Source organism: Haemaphysalis longicornis, unplaced genomic scaffold (genome assembly GCF_048455015.1).
Source record: "Haemaphysalis longicornis isolate Haplotype H1 unplaced genomic scaffold, Haemaphysalis longicornis Haplotype H1 scaffold_1, whole genome shotgun sequence".
Lineage (NCBI taxonomy): Eukaryota > Metazoa > Arthropoda > Arachnida > Ixodida > Ixodidae > Haemaphysalis > Haemaphysalis longicornis.
In genome coordinates this window covers 377,583,214-377,600,814 of record NW_027526203.1, presented here as the reverse complement: position 1 = coordinate 377,600,814, position 17,601 = coordinate 377,583,214, and the positions used below count along the sequence as shown (strand labels likewise).

The following is a 17,601-nucleotide window of genomic DNA, read 5'->3' as shown; positions in this document are numbered from 1 at the left end:
AATTTGCCAGCGCAGAGTCACCGCCCACCAGGCCGCGTATGTTAAGTGACGTCATGGGTTTCTGACAAGCGTTGCGGGCGCACGGCTGTGTCACTTCTTCTCCCCTACCAAGGGGTGACGTCAGGCCAGTGTCCATTTTCTGAGCGCCGCTCCGCGTGCTGTTCCATCGGTGCGATAAATGAGATCAAATTGAAGTATGTTCCACGCATCGCAGGCCGCTCATATTTCAGCCACGGCAGCAGAACTTTGTTTCGTGGCAGCAGAACTCATCACCCATGGACAAACATCACAGAAAGCAGTTGAGACGCGCGACTATGCGCTAACAAGCAGGCCTAGCACCTAACCAACACCACACTGGAAATGCACGGTAGTTAGCGGTGCAGACAAAGTTCGCTAAATTAGAGCATTTCTCCAGCCAATGTTTCAGAAAAAGTGCAAAAAACAATGGCCCATCAGCATAGTGAATTCGTTACATCAAGGTTAACCATCGCAACGCCATCATTTCATAGAGGTCGCAAACACGTGGGTTTTAATGGGGTTGGCAATGGGGAATTGAAAAACTTTGTTAAATCTGGGAATTCATTACATAGAGGTTCGTTACGTCCAGGTTTACCTGTAATGGATAAAACCGGTTCAAGTTGAACTAACATGATAAACATGACCAGGGTGTCTAGCAAATTGCCTAATTCAATTTCCCTGACTTTTCCAGGTTTTCCATGACCATTTTAGTTGAAATTCCCTGACCAATACAACACGCGCCATTTTGTGGAAACGGTCCATGAAGCATATAAAAAGCGTAGAGAAAAGACATTCTATTATACGGAAAAACACATTTGTTGCAAGTGCCCTAATTCTCAAAATGCACTTTGATTAAATTAGGTTTCTTCAGTTTGAGGTTTGCTTGCCTTCAGTTACGGCTTCAGAGAGTTTATTTCATCTTGCGGGATAGAAACTTCAAGTTGCGCTTCAGCAAGCACCTTTTGCTTTTTTTCTTGATTGTCCTGGCTTGACATGCAACGTGAACCGCATGGTGCGTTGCGCGTGCGCGTGCAGCTCCTCCCACTGCCGCGCGCGTCGCGCGCGGCAGTGGGAGGAGCTTGACGACTTGCGCCAATGGGGTGCCGCGCGCCTCATGGCGGCAGTTTCGAAGCTCTCGATGCAGCCGGCTGGCTCTGCCAGACGTGTTAAGGCTTACCACCCCGGCAGGTATTGCATGGGCCCTTTCAGTAGCGGCGCGGATGATGTTTTATTGTACCGTTTTCGCCCACATTATAAGCTCATTTACCTCACAAGCAACTTCGTGCGTGCCTTGTGCGGCATTTTAGAGAGCGCTTAGAAGCGGTCGCTCGAGCTCCCGTCACCACTTCACGGTCGAAGCCGCCGCCGGCAGCACCACGTGCAGCGTGCGGGTAGTTCCGCGGCAGCGTCAGCGCGCCTGTGACGTGCGCGGCGCGTTTTCGCGAGCAGAAAACACCCCATGCGATTCACTGGGTTCGCGCGTAAACCATGTTCCTTTTTGATTATGTAATTCTGGCTCCTGGTGTCATAAGGAAGTTCTTTCAAGATTAGCCCCCAAAAAAACGCTGCCCTTTAAAATTCGCTGGAAAAAAAAAAACGTTTTGCGTGCGATTTGGGCCCCACCTAGACGTCCCTCTGCCGCAAATGCATCCAGCAACCAAGCCAGGTGCGTGAACCGCACGGCGAGTTTCTGCACGCGATTCGTGCGCAGTATTTTCACGGCCGCGTCGACGATTTCGTGCCTGCGGTGGCTCCATTCCTGCACATGCAAGTGCGTTTGTGCCTTGAGTCGCATTTTAAAGAGCGGTTAGAAGCGGCCGTTGGAGCTACCGCACTACTCCGCGGCCAGTGCTGCCGCCATGTTGCCACCGCCTACCACTCGGCACGCACCGTGCGGGTGGCTTCTGCGGCGGCGTCAGCGCGCCTCGGCCGTACGCGCGCGTTTTCCCTTGCAGAAAAACCAGAAAACGTTTCATGCGGTTCACGCTTTCGTCGCGCGCGAACGTGTTGCGTTCGGTTTGCATTCGCGTTGCGTTAGACTGGTTTCCCCCTATTCTAAACTGTGTGGGCAGGCCCCAATGTGGTTTTCCCTGACTGGTACTACTTGATTCAAAAATTCCCTGACAATTCCCTGACTTTTCCCGGTGGCTAAAAATTCCCTGACTTTTCCCGGTTTTCCCGGTCGCTAGACACCCTGATGACTAACATGATAATAAACTAACATATTTCAGGTTAGCTTGACTACAGTAGCGCGCAAGCGCTTGTTTTAGCATGGACAAGCGTAGCTCGTCTCAGGTTGGAGCGGTATAACCTGCGAGGACGGGCCCAGCTCCTCTATGGTAGCCAAAAGGTTAAGCTGTGCTATAGCGCTTCCCACAGCTTTCAGTGACAAGCATATTCCAAGGCTGCACAAATTCAAAAGCCGTTTGACCGCACCCACGGCACGAGCCCACAACATTGATTACTCTATAAAAGAGGCTTAATTTTTGCTTAAGTTTTGAACAATGTTTCTGGCGCCCACCAAAAACAAACCTGGCATTGAACACGGCTCAGGAAAAAGTTTTTCTGTGCTAGTCCTAAGTGCTCTGTTATTTTCACACAGTGCCATCGCCTGGCTGGCCATTTGATACCCGAGATTGCATGATGTGAACTGTTGATTCTTCCAACTACAACACAGACCAGTTGTTCGCTGTTACTTTACACGAGTAAGCACCACCTCTAGACACCAAAGGCTGACAGCCAATGTTGGTCACAAAACAAAACAACCCCGAATGTGTGCACAATGAGCCACAATGCCACCTCCTAAAGACAACGTGCCACTCCCGACACAGCAGCCCACCTGCGAACTCTGCGCAGCCCAGGCCTTGCCAGCGTAGCCAGGTGCTCGGGGGTCCCCGTACGGGACCCTTTCCGGGTGGTCGGAAGAGAGGCCGGCCGCCGTTGCGGTGGATCCTGACGCCGACCACTCCAGTGGCACCAACGGGATGGAGGACTCTGAACCACGCTCGAAGTCAGATGGCCGTTGGGGGGGCTCTGCCGGAAACAAGAAGGGCCGTCCAATAACCCCGCCCCCTGCAACCATCGGCAGCCAATGCCCTTCTCGGGACGCCACACAAACAGGCACACAAACTGTCAGTAGCAAGAGCCCAAGAGACAACACGGCCTCCGGCTTCCTAACAGCACACAGCACCCATTCCAGTTTCACCAAAACAGGAGTCGGGTTAGTTGCTGCCCCCGCAAGCTGTACCTCCTACGTTAGTAGTGGGCAGCTCAGCTCGGGTGGCCATCTGGCCCTGCCGCTCCTCCTTACCCCTAAAAACAATCCTCCTGCCGCCTGGCCAAACCAAACCCTTTGCGTTAGGTCTGCGAGGAGAAGGAAAGCAAGAGAAGGCACCAGGCACTCTGGGTCGAGCAGAAGCAAGGAGAAGGAGAGGGGCACCCAGCAGCAAACAAAAGGTGCCATGCCCTGGGACAAAGGTGAATTTTCAAACACAACAGCTACAGCCCAGAGAACCAATTCCACTCAAGAGCCCTCCTCCGCCCGACTACCACCAGAAGGCCACCGCATGATAGAAGGACCCACAAAGCAGGAGAGGGAGGGGGAAAAAGAAAGGAAAAACAATGACATGGGGAGACTTGAGGCTAAGAAAACAGCTGGACAGCAAAGTAGCATGAGGCAGTTACGTTGAGGCGACATTACTGCTGGGACAATGTGAGACTTTCTCACCCTCTGTGTTATTAACACTGTCCAGCCAGGATGCAACCATGGTGCACAATTTCCACTTGGACTTGGGTATTCCTTCCTTCACTGGAGTGGAGGGAGAAGGTTTTGTACGTAACGAGGGCGGGAAAAGAAACTCAAAAGAGAAAAAAAAAAACAGGAGGGAAAAAACAAAGAAAACAGGGCGAAAAAGAAGGCACGCACAACCTGAATCAGAAAGTGCATCCACTGGTAGCACCATCAAAGTTTGCTCTAGCTTTCTGCCTCTACTCTGAACAAGCACAAATGCCTGAAATCTGACAAAGAACAAATGGCAAAGAAGAAAAGATCAACAAAAATGGATGCAAGTGGCCTCAAAGAACCAGCACATAATGTATGCCAGTGCGTCTCAAGTGTCACCCACAGCTCACTTTCTAGTTTCCAAGTATCCGTAGTCAACATATTTGTTCTTTGTTAAATTTCGGTTACAGCAGCACTGATTGGGAAGGAAAGGGCAAACTTAACAGAAAAAGCACAAACAATCAAGTTTCAAAACACATAATCTCAGTTCTTTAGAGCTCCTCTTCAACCCAAATGACAATTTATTTTGTTTTATGCTTGGTTGGCTGCTCCGACTTGTATGAAAAATATGAACCAGGTGCCCATTATTCAACAGGCCAGCAGCAACAACAAAAAGTATCCCAAAATGTGAGCAACCTGCACTGTTGACAAACACAGGGTTTGTACAGGTTTCAAAAGCAAGAATTCAAGGGTTTTCAAGGACCAGAAAACACATTTTCAAGGTCCTTATCTAATGTTTTATCTGAGACAATTTATAACTTTTTCAACACAATTCAAAAGTTTTTTTATTGCACAATACCTAAGCACATTAGTGCACATTTACATAGGCGCTAACGGGTTCATTAATGCTCCCCCACCTTTTTTTATTTCATGATTAGTGTTTTTCGTTTTTCTTGCTGTTTTGCTCAGGCTGTCTTATTTCAAAACTTAGTTAATCCTGCCTGCATCTCTTGCTTTGTCAGCAAGGGTATCAGATGAAATTAAATCGGCGAGTGGTGCTGCAAGGCAGGACAAACTATTTACACGTCTGCCATTTGCACGTAAAAGCAAACGCAGATGGAGCATATGAGGCACAGCAAACATGCAATGAGCGAGCGTCCACAGACTAGATGGAAGATGCAAGATAGAGAACACAAGCCGGCTTTCACTGGATTGTATCCTGACATGGCTTGGATTGAGAAGTGCCTGCTTGCAATGTTTCCTCGCAATTAAAATTCACCAAACTTGTTGCAGTTTCACGCAATACACTGAAATTTGATTGTTGCAATGTTTCTTTACATTTGTTAACACCTAAAATCCACGACAAAACACTTTAAATTCTCGTGAAAAGACAGGGCCATTGCTTCTCTTCAGGAAAATCAAGGGTTTTCAAGGACCATTTAAAAATTCCAGGACTTTCAAGGCCTTGAAATAGGCACTTCTAAATTCAAGGGTTTTCAAGGTTTTTAAGGACCTGTGCGAACCCTGCAAACAATATCCAACATGAGTGCACAAAAAAAAAAAAAAGTTGGTGGGTGTTCAGCATGGGCATGAAATATGCAAAATGATATTGGTTGTTTTGGGCCCAGTGACTAATCCTAGTTTTCTGGCTCAAACCAGCTACGTGGATAAAATTTAAATTTATTCATCTACAACAAAAATTCTAATATTGTTTTTGCAAGGCACATTAAAAAAAAAAAAAACCTCTCAGTGCACTTTCAGGCAATTTAGTAGGTTGTAACAGGGTAGCTTTCCCGCTGTTCCCTTACGAGGTAAAAAAAAAGTGCTACTTTTTGAGAAGCATGATACGGCTAACCGCCTGTGCAGTCTGACCACACCAGAGAGCAAATGGAAGCAGGTGAAAACCAGCAACTAGTTTCATAATCAAGAAGTGCTTTCCACACTTTGTGATAGCAATATCTCATCCCTGGGATCCAATGAAATAAAGACCAGATCGATAATTTTTTCACAGACTGCAATGTGAAAGTGGACAATCTGCAAAAAGCCAACATTCATGCAAAAGGTGCACTGTTTTAAACAACCATTTAAAATACCCTGAATATAAAGTTCAGAATATAAGGATAGGCCCAAATTTAAAGCTTTAAATAACCTAACACGCATATTGCCTCCCACGGTTACTGCTTGTAACCCCCCTCCCCTAGTAGCATCTTAAAAGAAAAACATTCCCAGATATTACCACCCAATTTCGGTGCGTAACACAACCTTTCAGTCGCCATTAAACCAAATAAGTGCGGTCATCAAACAACTGCATTTACTGGCCGTGCGTAAGGGCACAACCTGAACTTGAACCGGCACGCACGCTCGCGACAAAGACAACACCACGGCCAAGACTGAACAGCACCGCTTTACTTTTTTTCCGCTTTTGCCCATGGGCCAGCTAGAACAGAGCCGGGGGAACGGTGCTATGGCAACTGTGCACCGCAGCACAGCACGCATGCATCACAGCACGGCACGGCGTGCAGTGGAGTTACACATTGGGGCAATATTCCCGTATTATTCTCGCCCCAATCGACCTGCGCTGGCTCCACGCACCAGACAGTTATAGGCCTCTGTCTCCTTTCCCCCATTCCAACCCCCACTTCTCTTCTTCCCACTTCAACTTTGCTTGTAAGATTTTACTTGAAAGACAGGCTATAGGTGCGAAAATACAGCCACTGCTTTGGCAAAAGAGAAAAATATTTCTGTTCACACAACCGACCTGCGAAATATGACCACACAGAGTACTTCCCACAACATTTCCCTGGTGCCATTCGCTCTGGCCTTTTACAAGCTTACAACTCTGTCACCTGCAATAGCTGGCACCTGGGCTCGTACACCACGGGCAGTAGCAGTTGCCACAACAATACAGGTTATAAAGTTTCATGAAAAAAAAAAGTATCTGGAGTGCCATCTGACGGCGCTTCACAGCACTGGAGCATGGGCTAAAATGCCATCTGATTGCATTGGTACCTTTCAAAGCTGTGTCAACACGGTTCAGAACACTTGGCATAATGGTCTAGAGACGCCTCAGCTTTGTTATACCAAGAGTGCAAGTTCTGGTCAAACGTGTCCCATTCTGTCTTCAGTTTTTTTTTTTCTTCTAGTTGTTATTACTGCAATGATTATTTTGGTCTTTTTGGTTAGCTTTTGGTTTGGGAAGGTTTAGATTGTTTTTGTCAGCTTACGGGCAGCAAAAAGAGCCAGACGCCGTGTAATGCTACAAAATGCAGCCATTATGCGCTCTAGACACAGGGGGAAAACAGGAAAAAGAATGCAACAAGTGTGTCATCTGCTACCAGCCAAAACAATGGCACAACATGGCTGTTGTGTTGAGTATGAAATAATTTTCACATCAGCCTTGACGTGCCCAGAGTGTATGCTCATATTGAGCCCAGCAATCCCCAACACATTTCTTGGCTAAAATTTTTTTACTGGTCAGTAACATGCATTTGTAGGTCAGCAAGCAGCAGCGAAAAACTATAGTGGCCTCCCCTAAACAGAAATCACTTTGGTATAGCACAGGACTGCAACCTTTGTACCCATTAACTCTTGCAGATAACTAGCAGGAAACAAGAGGGAATCGGGGAGCAGCTAAATTTACACCGTGCAACAAGTCCTGCCTTTTGGAGATATTCTTTTTTAAATGCGGAGCATTTCTTAGGCTCGCCTTGTCCTGCGTCGTTGATGGCGGCGCCGTCCACACGCTCACTGCGCATGCGCAACTCTCCTCCTTACACCCACAGCTCCGCGATACTACACTATAAAAAAAAGAAATAGTTAGCGGCGCCCAGTTTCGATCCCACGACTCTCTGGCCGCAACGGGAGGTATGCGGTGCTCTTCCCACTACGCTACAAATCCGGGACAGGAGAAAGTGCTACGAATGCGCCTTATGTCCTTGACTCATTCAAACTACGTCAAGAAGCTACTGATACAACGAAGGCAGGCGAAGCTGAACGTCAACGGAAACGACGAACTGAAAACTTTAGAGGGGGATGCTGAATATCCCGTGGGAAAGCTGTGGCGAGAAGCGCCACGCGCCTTGCAGCTCAACCAGCCCCGTCCGCAGCGCCTCTGATGCTGATTGTGGCAGGATGCCCCTAGGGATTGGCCAACCAAAGAATCCATCACGAGATAGGTTCGCGTTCAACCCCCATCGTCATCTTCCCGTAGGGGAACCGCCGAAGAAGAAGAAGAACGAGAAGACAAAGCTGCGAAGAGGAGGGCGTGTACATTGCTCTCAGCCGGTGCACCAATATCAACAACCTTTACCTCACCAAAGCTGACGGAGACTACCGATTCTACCACAGAGACAACATCGACGAGAACATGATGGACGAGTTTCGGCGCCTCGAGAACCACCACCTACTCACCGTAACACAACAGCACTTGCGTGCCTTTGCCACCGGTGTGGACCCGGACGCGGAATTCCCTCTGGCGCTAGTAAAAACCAGGTCACTCAACATAACGGCAACACAATGGAACCACACGGAACTGCCACGATGCTTCGCATCCTCATCAGGGTTCCCCACGGGAAGATGGTGTAATTTTTTTTCTCCTGCCTAAGAGTTAGGCATTTGAGAAATCTGCGCGAGCAAGGGCCATGCAATCAGCATGTGCACACCAGTCTGGAGCTGGCGTGTGGGTATGTCAATGGCTTGCATGTATATGTTAGCCCACGAGTTCAATGAGTAACTAAACACCCCCATGCATGCCCCTTCCCCACTAATTCAGCGTCACTTTGATTTTAGCTGTAGATAAGGCCCACAAAAAGGTCATGAACTACTGCAATTACTCGATTCTAAAGCGCACCTTTTTGTTTTCCTAGAAAAAGCGTCCCAAAATTGCATGTACGTTAGAATCGAGTCCCAGCCAAAACAGCAGTCGCAGTTGATTATTACAGGCATAGCTGGCAACCATAACCACAGGTTTGCATGTCTGCAGGCATCTGCGTCTAACAAGGGGTAGTGGTGCATATCATCCCACCCCCAAATGATGCGGGGAACTGAGAAAGGAGTGAAATCATAACCTCGTGCGAGACGAAGGTGCACATCAGGTAAAAAGTATTTGGTATACAGCCGAGTAATGTTTCCAACATATTAATGGGGGGGAGTCATTACCTCACGCCTGAACGAACAGGACTTCAACCTGCACTGTTTCCGAAACTATAAACAAACACCCCTGCTTACCTCGTTGATACTTTGGCTAACTCTGTTAATTTTTTTCTCTGCAGCAGACATGGATCATGCAAGAGTTAACAGCACATTAATACTTGCCTCTCATCCTTAACATCATTAACGTCAAGCAATTACCACATATGTGCCCCTCCAAATGACCAGAAAATAATAACAATCAGAGAAATATAAAACGTAGAAGCAAGCTTTGATTAGCTCTTTTCAGCATTTGCCGAGTACAAATAATCAATGTCACAGTAAAATCTCCCTAATCAGTACCCCAAGGGGATCTGTAAACTGTGTTACACTTATAAGAACAGTTTATTAAAAATATATCAAGCGAAGGGTCGTGGGCCTTTTTCTACTGTATGCTCTTTTGTCTGCACAATCCCCCCCCCCCCCTTCCCCCCCAAGCATGTGACTGAAGGTCTTCTTGAATAAGCTCTCCTCTACCTTACCGTGGGGGGTTGTAACTCTCCTGCATTAGATTGTTATTATTATTATTATTATTATTATTATTATTATTATTATTATTATTATTATTATTATTATTATTATGCTGCACCTGTCTGAACTTTCCTCGCCCGCATGATCAGTGTTTGTTACCAAAATGTCCGTGGTTTGCGGACCAAATCTGCTGAGTTCTTTTTCTCTATAGCTTCGTCCTCACATAATGTAATCGTCCTTACCGAAACTTGGCTATCCTCCAAAATTCCGTCTAGCGATTATTTTACTGATAATTATGTTGTTTTCCGAAGTGACCGTACTGGCCCCACTTCTAAATATTGCAGTGGTGGAGTGCTCATTGCGGTGGACAAGTCGTTGAACTGCCGTCGTCGGTCAGACCTCGAAACTGCCGCAGAATCAGTGTGGGTGGAGGTTCTCGGCGGTAGAAAAAATAGTATCCTAATTTCCACCTTTTATATACCTCCATCCATAAACTACGCCGAATTTCAGCGCTGTGTAACATCAATAGAGGATGTTGTTAATGCCTACCCGGACACTAAATTTCTTATATGCGGGGATTTCAACGTTCCCGGTGTAGACTGGGATGATCGCACTGTCAGACACGATCATCATTACATTTCCCAGAAGGGCTACTGTCTGTTAGACTTTATTTTTTTCACTGGTCTGGAACAAAGCAATAGGTGTAAAAACATTTGTGGTAATGTTTTAGACCTTTGCTTTTCCAACCAGGCGGACCTTACCATTTCTCTGTCGGATACCTTGCTGGTCCGTCCCGACAAATTTCATCCTGTCCTTCATATCTCACTGCCGTATGTGTCGGGGCAATCGAGATGCTCCGGCCATTCTGCACATCCGACGTACAATTATGCTGCTGGAGATTACGTTGCTTTTTATAACTACTTATGTAACACTGACTGGTCTCTCCTTGTCAAACTTCCCTCTGTTGATGACCAAGTCGAGAAACTTTCTACAATTATTCAGCAAGGAATGCAAATGTTTATACCAAGAACGTCCGGAAAGAAATCTAAATTTCCGAAATGGTTTTCTGCGGAACTGCGAAAGGCTTTAAAATGTAAAGCCCGTGCTCACAAGAAAATTCGCGGGCTACAATCCGAAGCTTGGAAAAAAGAGTTTAAGTATTTCAGAGCCCTGTGTAAAGAGCTGTATGATCGCGATCGGTCAGACTACATAGCCAATGTAGAAATCAGCGCTACACGCGACCAGAAAAGTTTCTGGCAGTATGTTCGCTCTCGATCTGCTGGCAAGGTTGCCGAAATCGTTAACCTTCTAGACGACAATGGAAACCCGATTGGAGACGTTGCTAATGCCTTTGCGGATCATTTCAGCTCAGTATTTCCAAAGGGTGAAGTTAACATTTTGTCCAACTCTTCCTCTGCGTCGTCTAATTTCTGCATTCCCAGAATAAGTGAGGGCGACGTTCGGAAAGCCCTGAAGCGCCTCAAACCGTCATTTTCCTGTGGCCCTGACGGCATTCCTCCCGCAATATTAAAAACCTATGGGGAGCTTCTGATTCCCATACTAACCGCTATATTTAATAATTCAATTCAATCTGCTACTTTTCCAGCAGCCTGGAAGTTAGCACACTTGGTCCCTGTCTTCAAAACTGGTGCTAAAGATAGTCCTAGAAACTATCGGCCTATTTCGCTACTCTGTGCGGCGTCTAAGCTTTTTGAGAGTGTTAAGGGAATACTAATATCCGAACAGCACGGGTTTATGTCCGGACGTTCCACAACCACTAACCTCGTTTCTTTCATGCAGCGAGCGTCCGAAGCGGTTCATCATAGGAGGCAGCTTGATACTGTGTACTTTGACCTGAGCAAGGCTTTTGATGTGGTCAGTCACCCATTGTTAATTTCTAAACTGTCACTCCTCAACATAGATAATTCGATTCTTGACCTCCTAATTAGTTACTTGCGTGGGCGGACCTGCTACGTAAATGTTAACGGCCAGCAATCCTATCGTTACTGCGTTTCAAGTGGTGTGCCACAAGGGTCTGTTCTAGGCCCTCTTTTGTTTTCTTTATTTGTCAATGATGTTTCAGCTGCTATAAGGCATTCTTCTTTTTTACTTTATGCTGATGACATCAAGATTTTTAGGGAAGTTTCGTCTCTTAGCGACTGCGGGCACTTGCAAAGAGACGTGGATGCATTTACACTCTGGTGTAAAGAGAACGAACTGATAGTGAACGCCGCGAAAACCAAAGTGTTGTCATACACGCGTAAAACAGACTGCCTGCGTTATCACTACTCAGTTCACGATGTTACTTTGCCTCGAATCTCGACGACAACTGATCTTGGCGTGCTCTTTGATAACCAACTGACTTTTACACCGCACGTTCGATTCATCAAACAGCGAGCTCTCTGCCGCTTGGGCATGGTCTGCCGGATGTCTAAAGAATTCCGTAGTGCAAAGTCCTTCCTGAAACTGTACTCCACTGTCTGTCGTCCCGTGCTGGAATATGCCTCGGTTGTCTGGAATGGTACATGCAAATCTAACAGCAGGGCCATTGATAAAGTGCAGAATAAGCTGCTGTCCATACTTAGACATCGCTTCCCTCACGAGTATCACCGTCTTGACACTGGACCACGGTACTTGCAAGTGCTGCCTGAGCTAAAGGCTAGGCGCGATACAGCTGACCTCTTATTTCTTTTTAAGCTCATACATGGACAAATTAGCAGCGCGGAACTTCTTTCTGAGCTCCAACTAACAGTGCCTCTTAAAATCACAAGAAAATGTCATCCTTTTCGTACTCTCAGCTCCTGTAACCGACATTGCCCGCTGTTCAGGCTGCAGAGCACGTGTAACTTCTACTCTGCAGACGTAGATATTTTTAACAGCTCCCTCAATCAGTTCAGTTCAGACACTTCCAGAATTCTCATTCGCTAATATGCTCCCTCTTGTTCTCTTACATGGAACTATATGGAATATTTCTTTGCTGAGTCATACTGAATGGATCTTGTTCTAGTTATAGTAACTTCTTTTTACCTGCTTCCCTTACTGTATAGAGAGTATGCTGTTTATATGACTCTTTTGTTGTTTTCCATTTTATGGATTGCTGTTATAAGGTTACACGATATCTGTAGTGTGCAGATGTTCTGTTTCATCAGTACGATGTAATTACCAACTCTGTTATATCCTGTCAGTTTTTGTTTGTGTTCATTGCATGTAGTGTATACGCTACCTACGTTTTTGTAGTGATTTGTACGGTATACTTTGTAATATACATTCTAGAAGTTATTTTTTTCTACTCTTTTATTTTATACGCTGTCAAAGTGTTCTTTCCTTTCAATTTTTGTTTTCCTTTTTTTGTACCTGTATCCATCTGTGTACCAGCACTAAGGCCTCACGGCTGTTCCTGGGCACAATAAATATACATGACTGATTGATTGATTGATAGAATATTACCAACCCTTGCAGCCCGTTGCCGTGTCTGTTCCTTAAAGTTTCTTTTTCTTTGATATCACAACGGTTTAAACATAGATAAGGGCAACTATATAAAGCCGCCTAACCACCACTCTCTTCGTACCAACCATAATAAGTGCATCAGACCATTCATGTCACGCTGTGCCACTTTTAAATATTCATTCTTCCCGTCAGCAGTGGAACAGTGGAACAAACTGCCACGTGAATGCGTTAACATTTCCTCTGCAGATTCATTTGTTCAAAATGCAGAAAGATTGATTTATGAAGAGTAAAAGTTTCCCTTTTTTTGTTTGTGAGCGCTTCCGAACACACTGATCACTGTAACACCTGCTGATGCCAGGATGATGTTGTGTGACCTGGCCATGATTTTGTGCAATAGCTTTCATCTTCCAAGTTTTAGTTTCACCAGCATATTGTGATTCTGTTTCTTTTGGTAATGTGCGATATTGCTTGGTTTGTACCCGAGTGTGTATATTTGCACGCCCACCCTGTATGAGCCTGAGAAAGGCTTACAGTATTAAATAAATAAATAAAAAATTATTATTATTACTACTACTACTATTATTATTATTATTATTATTATTATTATTATTATTATTATTATTATTACCACTACTACTACCACTACTACTCTTAAAATCTGGCTCTGATGTGTTATTCAAATTTAAAAGACCACAAAAAAAAACATACAGCACTGCTTTATTTAAAGGGACACTGAAGTGAATTTGTCAAGCTCCCAATTTTGCTTGGACTGCGTAGACTGGCTCAAATTAGCACACTTTTCATCGTTTATCCGGCTGACAAATCGGTAATTATTTTACAAAGCGCGAAAGAAGAAAAACTACCATGCGCGGTTTGCGGCGGCCGCATCAACTAAAGCTGTGACGTTAGGAGGAGCGGGCACCGTGATTGGACGATGTCCAAGGTGAGCAACCAAACAAGTTTCGGTTTCGGTTTCGGTTCTGTAAAACACAACTGGTGGCGTTGTTGGATGGGCATTCTCAAAACCTCAGTAATCATCGTACCGCGCTTCTGCCATGTTGTCAGCTGTGAAAATGCATAAAGATAAGCCTCCCAGGACGGCTTGGAATCGTAGCATTCACTAGCCGAGGCCTACGCAGTGCATGGACGCCCTCCGCGTACCCGCAGACGCCCAAATGTCATGCGCTTTTCCCCCATATTTGGAGCTTGCCTCACTCATGCCTGTACCGTAAAAAGCGTGTTCGCACCAGGCCAAGGGTCTGTTCATTCTGGCCTGTGCCCATTGCCCGCAAGCAGTCGGTGCTTATGGCAACAGCACGCCAACGAGAACTCGCTAGCGCGCCAGTGCCAGCCTGCGCGCGTTCTGTGAACTAGTTCGTGGAGCCATGAACGTTGCAGCCCCAAAAAAAAGGTGAACTCAATGTAGAAAACATCGGCAGAAAACGAAAAAGTTAACTTACAAAAAAAAAAAAAAAAAAGCACGCACCCGCGGGGACTCGAACTCGTGACTTGCAAAACACCTGCGACAACACACCTCGCGCCCCAAACCACTAGGCCACGAGCCCAGCTCAGCCGACCTCGGTAATATAAGGTATATATTGTACAACACGTGTACACTTTTATTTAGTTTTGGCATTTCAAGCAGCTTAGGTGACTATTTGTTGTATTGCGCTCGTGCAGTAAGCGTACCCCGAGTTTCCACAATAGCTCACGTCTAGCAATTGCATTTCGTAGATTGAAAAGCGTTCGCAGATGCGTAGTCGTGCTGCTGACCGCTGTGGTTGTTCGCCCAGCGCAAAAAAGTGCTTCCCGCACCCTAGTTTTACGCTGTACGGTAAAAATATCAGTTGATTTTATTTCCTTAGTACCTATATTGACTTCGCTGACTCTTCTCCCGCCTTCAAGAGGCCTTATATTTTCCTACTGGCGTACCAGTCAGCGAACCGTCACATGTGCGCTTGTGCAGCGCTTGTGTGAAGCGACCTTGACTTGGAGCTAGATACAGTGTACAAACTAACCAAGTAAAGAAAGGCACATTCTTCCATTCACAAACGTGTCCTGGCTTCGTTTCAACTGAGCGAACGAATTGCGACGACCCGTCGGCGGCCGGCGGACGAAACGCTGGGCCGACTGACTCTGTCTGAAGGCCGGGGAGCCGTGCAGTAGCGCAGCCAACTGCGAGCTCGGCACCTCCTGACGTCACACGAAAACGCCACAGAAAATGGGCGAGCGTAAAGAGAGGAGGACAGCATTTTCGAATTAATTTTTCTACTAAATAAAATCGCGTAAACGCGCCCAGAGTGGTCGAAACATGGCCTGGGGACTCCGGGCTACAATTTGCGCTAGTAATCCCGCAATGTTTACATATCACTTCAGTGTCCCTTTAAAGGACTGCAGATTTAAAGACTACATTTATTTAGACTACAGAAAGGACCTCACAATCTTTTTGACGGAAAACAATGCTTTTATCACTGCGATATATGCGGTTAAAGGGTCAATGTCAAGCAAATTAACAGGACGACCTTATTCACCACAACATGGAAATGGGACGTATTTAGGACTGCAGCCAGAAAAGGGTAGCTGGTGAGTAATTCACTTCCTAACAGGTCAACCTACAAATAATACTCAGGACAACAAAAATACAACAGTACACAGTGCCGACGTCTGTAGGCTGACCCATAAAGAAGTTGATTATCTAGCAACTACCTCAGATTCTACCTATTCTACTGTTTCTTTATAGTTCTCCGAGCCCAATTAATGCTCTCTTACAAGTTTTCTATCACCGCTGTGTCCGCCAGCAAATTAATGAAGCTTAGCCAACTTTGCAGAAATCCTGAATCGGGCTTTGGATCCGAGATACTCATCCCCAAAGTTCACCCTCCCAGATACTAGGGCATACTGTGCACTTGGCCCCCAAAAATGGCACGATATGAGCTGGAACACCAATGTATTTGAGGGCTAATCTTGAGGATGTGTATGTTGGACCCAAAGACACTTCTGAGATTTCTGTAAAGTCGGCTAAGCTTTAATAATCAGTTGGCTTTAGTTTCCAAATGCAAAACATGTGCCCTAAAAAGAGTAATTAAAAGCTAATAAAGATATTTTGCTAACTCTGCTCACTGTTTTGATAATCATGTTTTCTAATGGCCACCATTGCACGTAAGCACTGGCAAAAAGTGTGACGCACCTAACTTATACCCTCTTTTTGTGAAACTTGGCTGCAACTAAACTAAAACAACCCTTAATATTGAACAGCTGCATGAGATGCTCAAAGGTGGCACCGTGTACTCAGCTGCTGGGATTTAAAGATCATATTTAAGATATACAGCAGAATTGTTTGTTCCACATAAATTTTTGTATCATAGCCATTTGATAATTGCTTTATCAATAAAAAAAAACTACACGTTGAATCTAAAACAAACTAGTTTGTACTGAAACCCCACTTCTTTTATTTTGTGATTTCTTTTCTGGAATCAGCTGTTCACGGCTCAGGATTTGTGACATCACTGCGAAGCCACAGTAAAGTCAATTGGGTGGCCCTATCCTTTTTTTTCTATTTTCACAATTATCCAACTTATTGAAAAGCAGTTTGCACTAAAATTGGCATGTTCGATACTCTGACATAGCCCAAAGTGAAGTTGTATACAACCTTAAACAAACTCTAGCCATATTGATCGATTTGATTGATTGTGGGGTTTAATGCACCAACGCTTCACAGGCGATGAGGCGCGCGGTAGTGGAGGGCTCCGGATTAATTTTGACCACCTGGGGACCTTTACAAGCGCCGAAATCTCGAACACACAGGCGTTTTTGCTTTTCACCTCCACCAGAAAAGCGGCCTCCGCGGCCGAGAATCGAACCCGCGACCTCGTACTCAGTCAGCATCACAACACCTTGGCCACTGAGCCACCGCGGCGGGCAACTAGTCATACTGCAACACGGCATTTGACTGATTGTGTGATTCAATACTTTGCCAGGGTTTATTCTGGCCTTTAAACAAAAACTCTGAAGTTTTCAAGGACATTCAAGGCTCTGTGTGTCAATTTTTAAGGACTACATTGCCTGTAAGAAATTTAAATAAGACCAACGTTCAGGGGGAGATGAAGGCATGCAATGATGAAAAATAATTATTGAAAAATGGGAATTTTGCTGGAACCATCATTTCAACAAGGGGACTTGTTTTCACAAAACCCTTTGTGTAAATTACAGCTCCAGAGACTTTTTTTTTCTTAAACAATTTCTTACAATTGTTTGTGACAATTATGTGGATAAGCACTTTTAGTGTGTAACAAAATGCAAACATTTATTCACTAAAGAAGATCGACAAAGCAACAAACACTCACTCAGTCCTTACATAGCCTCACGTTGCCTTTATGCTTACTGAGATGGAAAATTCAAGAAATTCAAGGATTTTCAAGGGCCTGTAAAAATTCCATTACTTTCAAGGCCTTGAAAACAAGCTTTTCAAGGCCTTGAAAACAAGCTTTTTAAATTCCAGGGTTTTCAAGGTTTTCGAGAGACTGCATGAACTGTGTTTGCGTCAGGCTGCCCCTCAGGTCATATTCTATTGAAGCAGAAATTTCACCTTCATGAAGGAACTGTTTTCCATGCATTTTTAACTGTTTACCATACATGTTTAAACTAACACCCATGGTACAAAATCTGAGAACTACACTAGAAAAGATTGTTTACAATACTCTTGATGCTTCACAGTTTTTAAAACACAGCATCGAAAGCAGAGCCATTGAACTGAAAAC

The 17,601-nt window shown here is 45.3% G+C and overlaps 1 protein-coding gene across 1 annotated transcript in view; it reads right to left on the bottom strand.

Annotated features, from left to right (window-relative positions):
• The window catches only part of Vir (VIR_N domain-containing protein), a 182,552-nt gene that overhangs the window by 150,751 nt on the left and 14,200 nt on the right, over positions 1 to 17,601 (bottom strand). Inside the window, exons 6-7 of the mRNA XM_077686406.1 lie at positions 3,746 to 3,826; positions 2,858 to 3,051 (exon numbers count right to left, since the gene is read on the bottom strand). Of these exons, the coding sequence (XP_077542532.1) occupies positions 2,858 to 3,051; positions 3,746 to 3,826 (275 nt within the window). The remainder of the gene's footprint in view (positions 1 to 2,857; positions 3,052 to 3,745; positions 3,827 to 17,601) is intronic.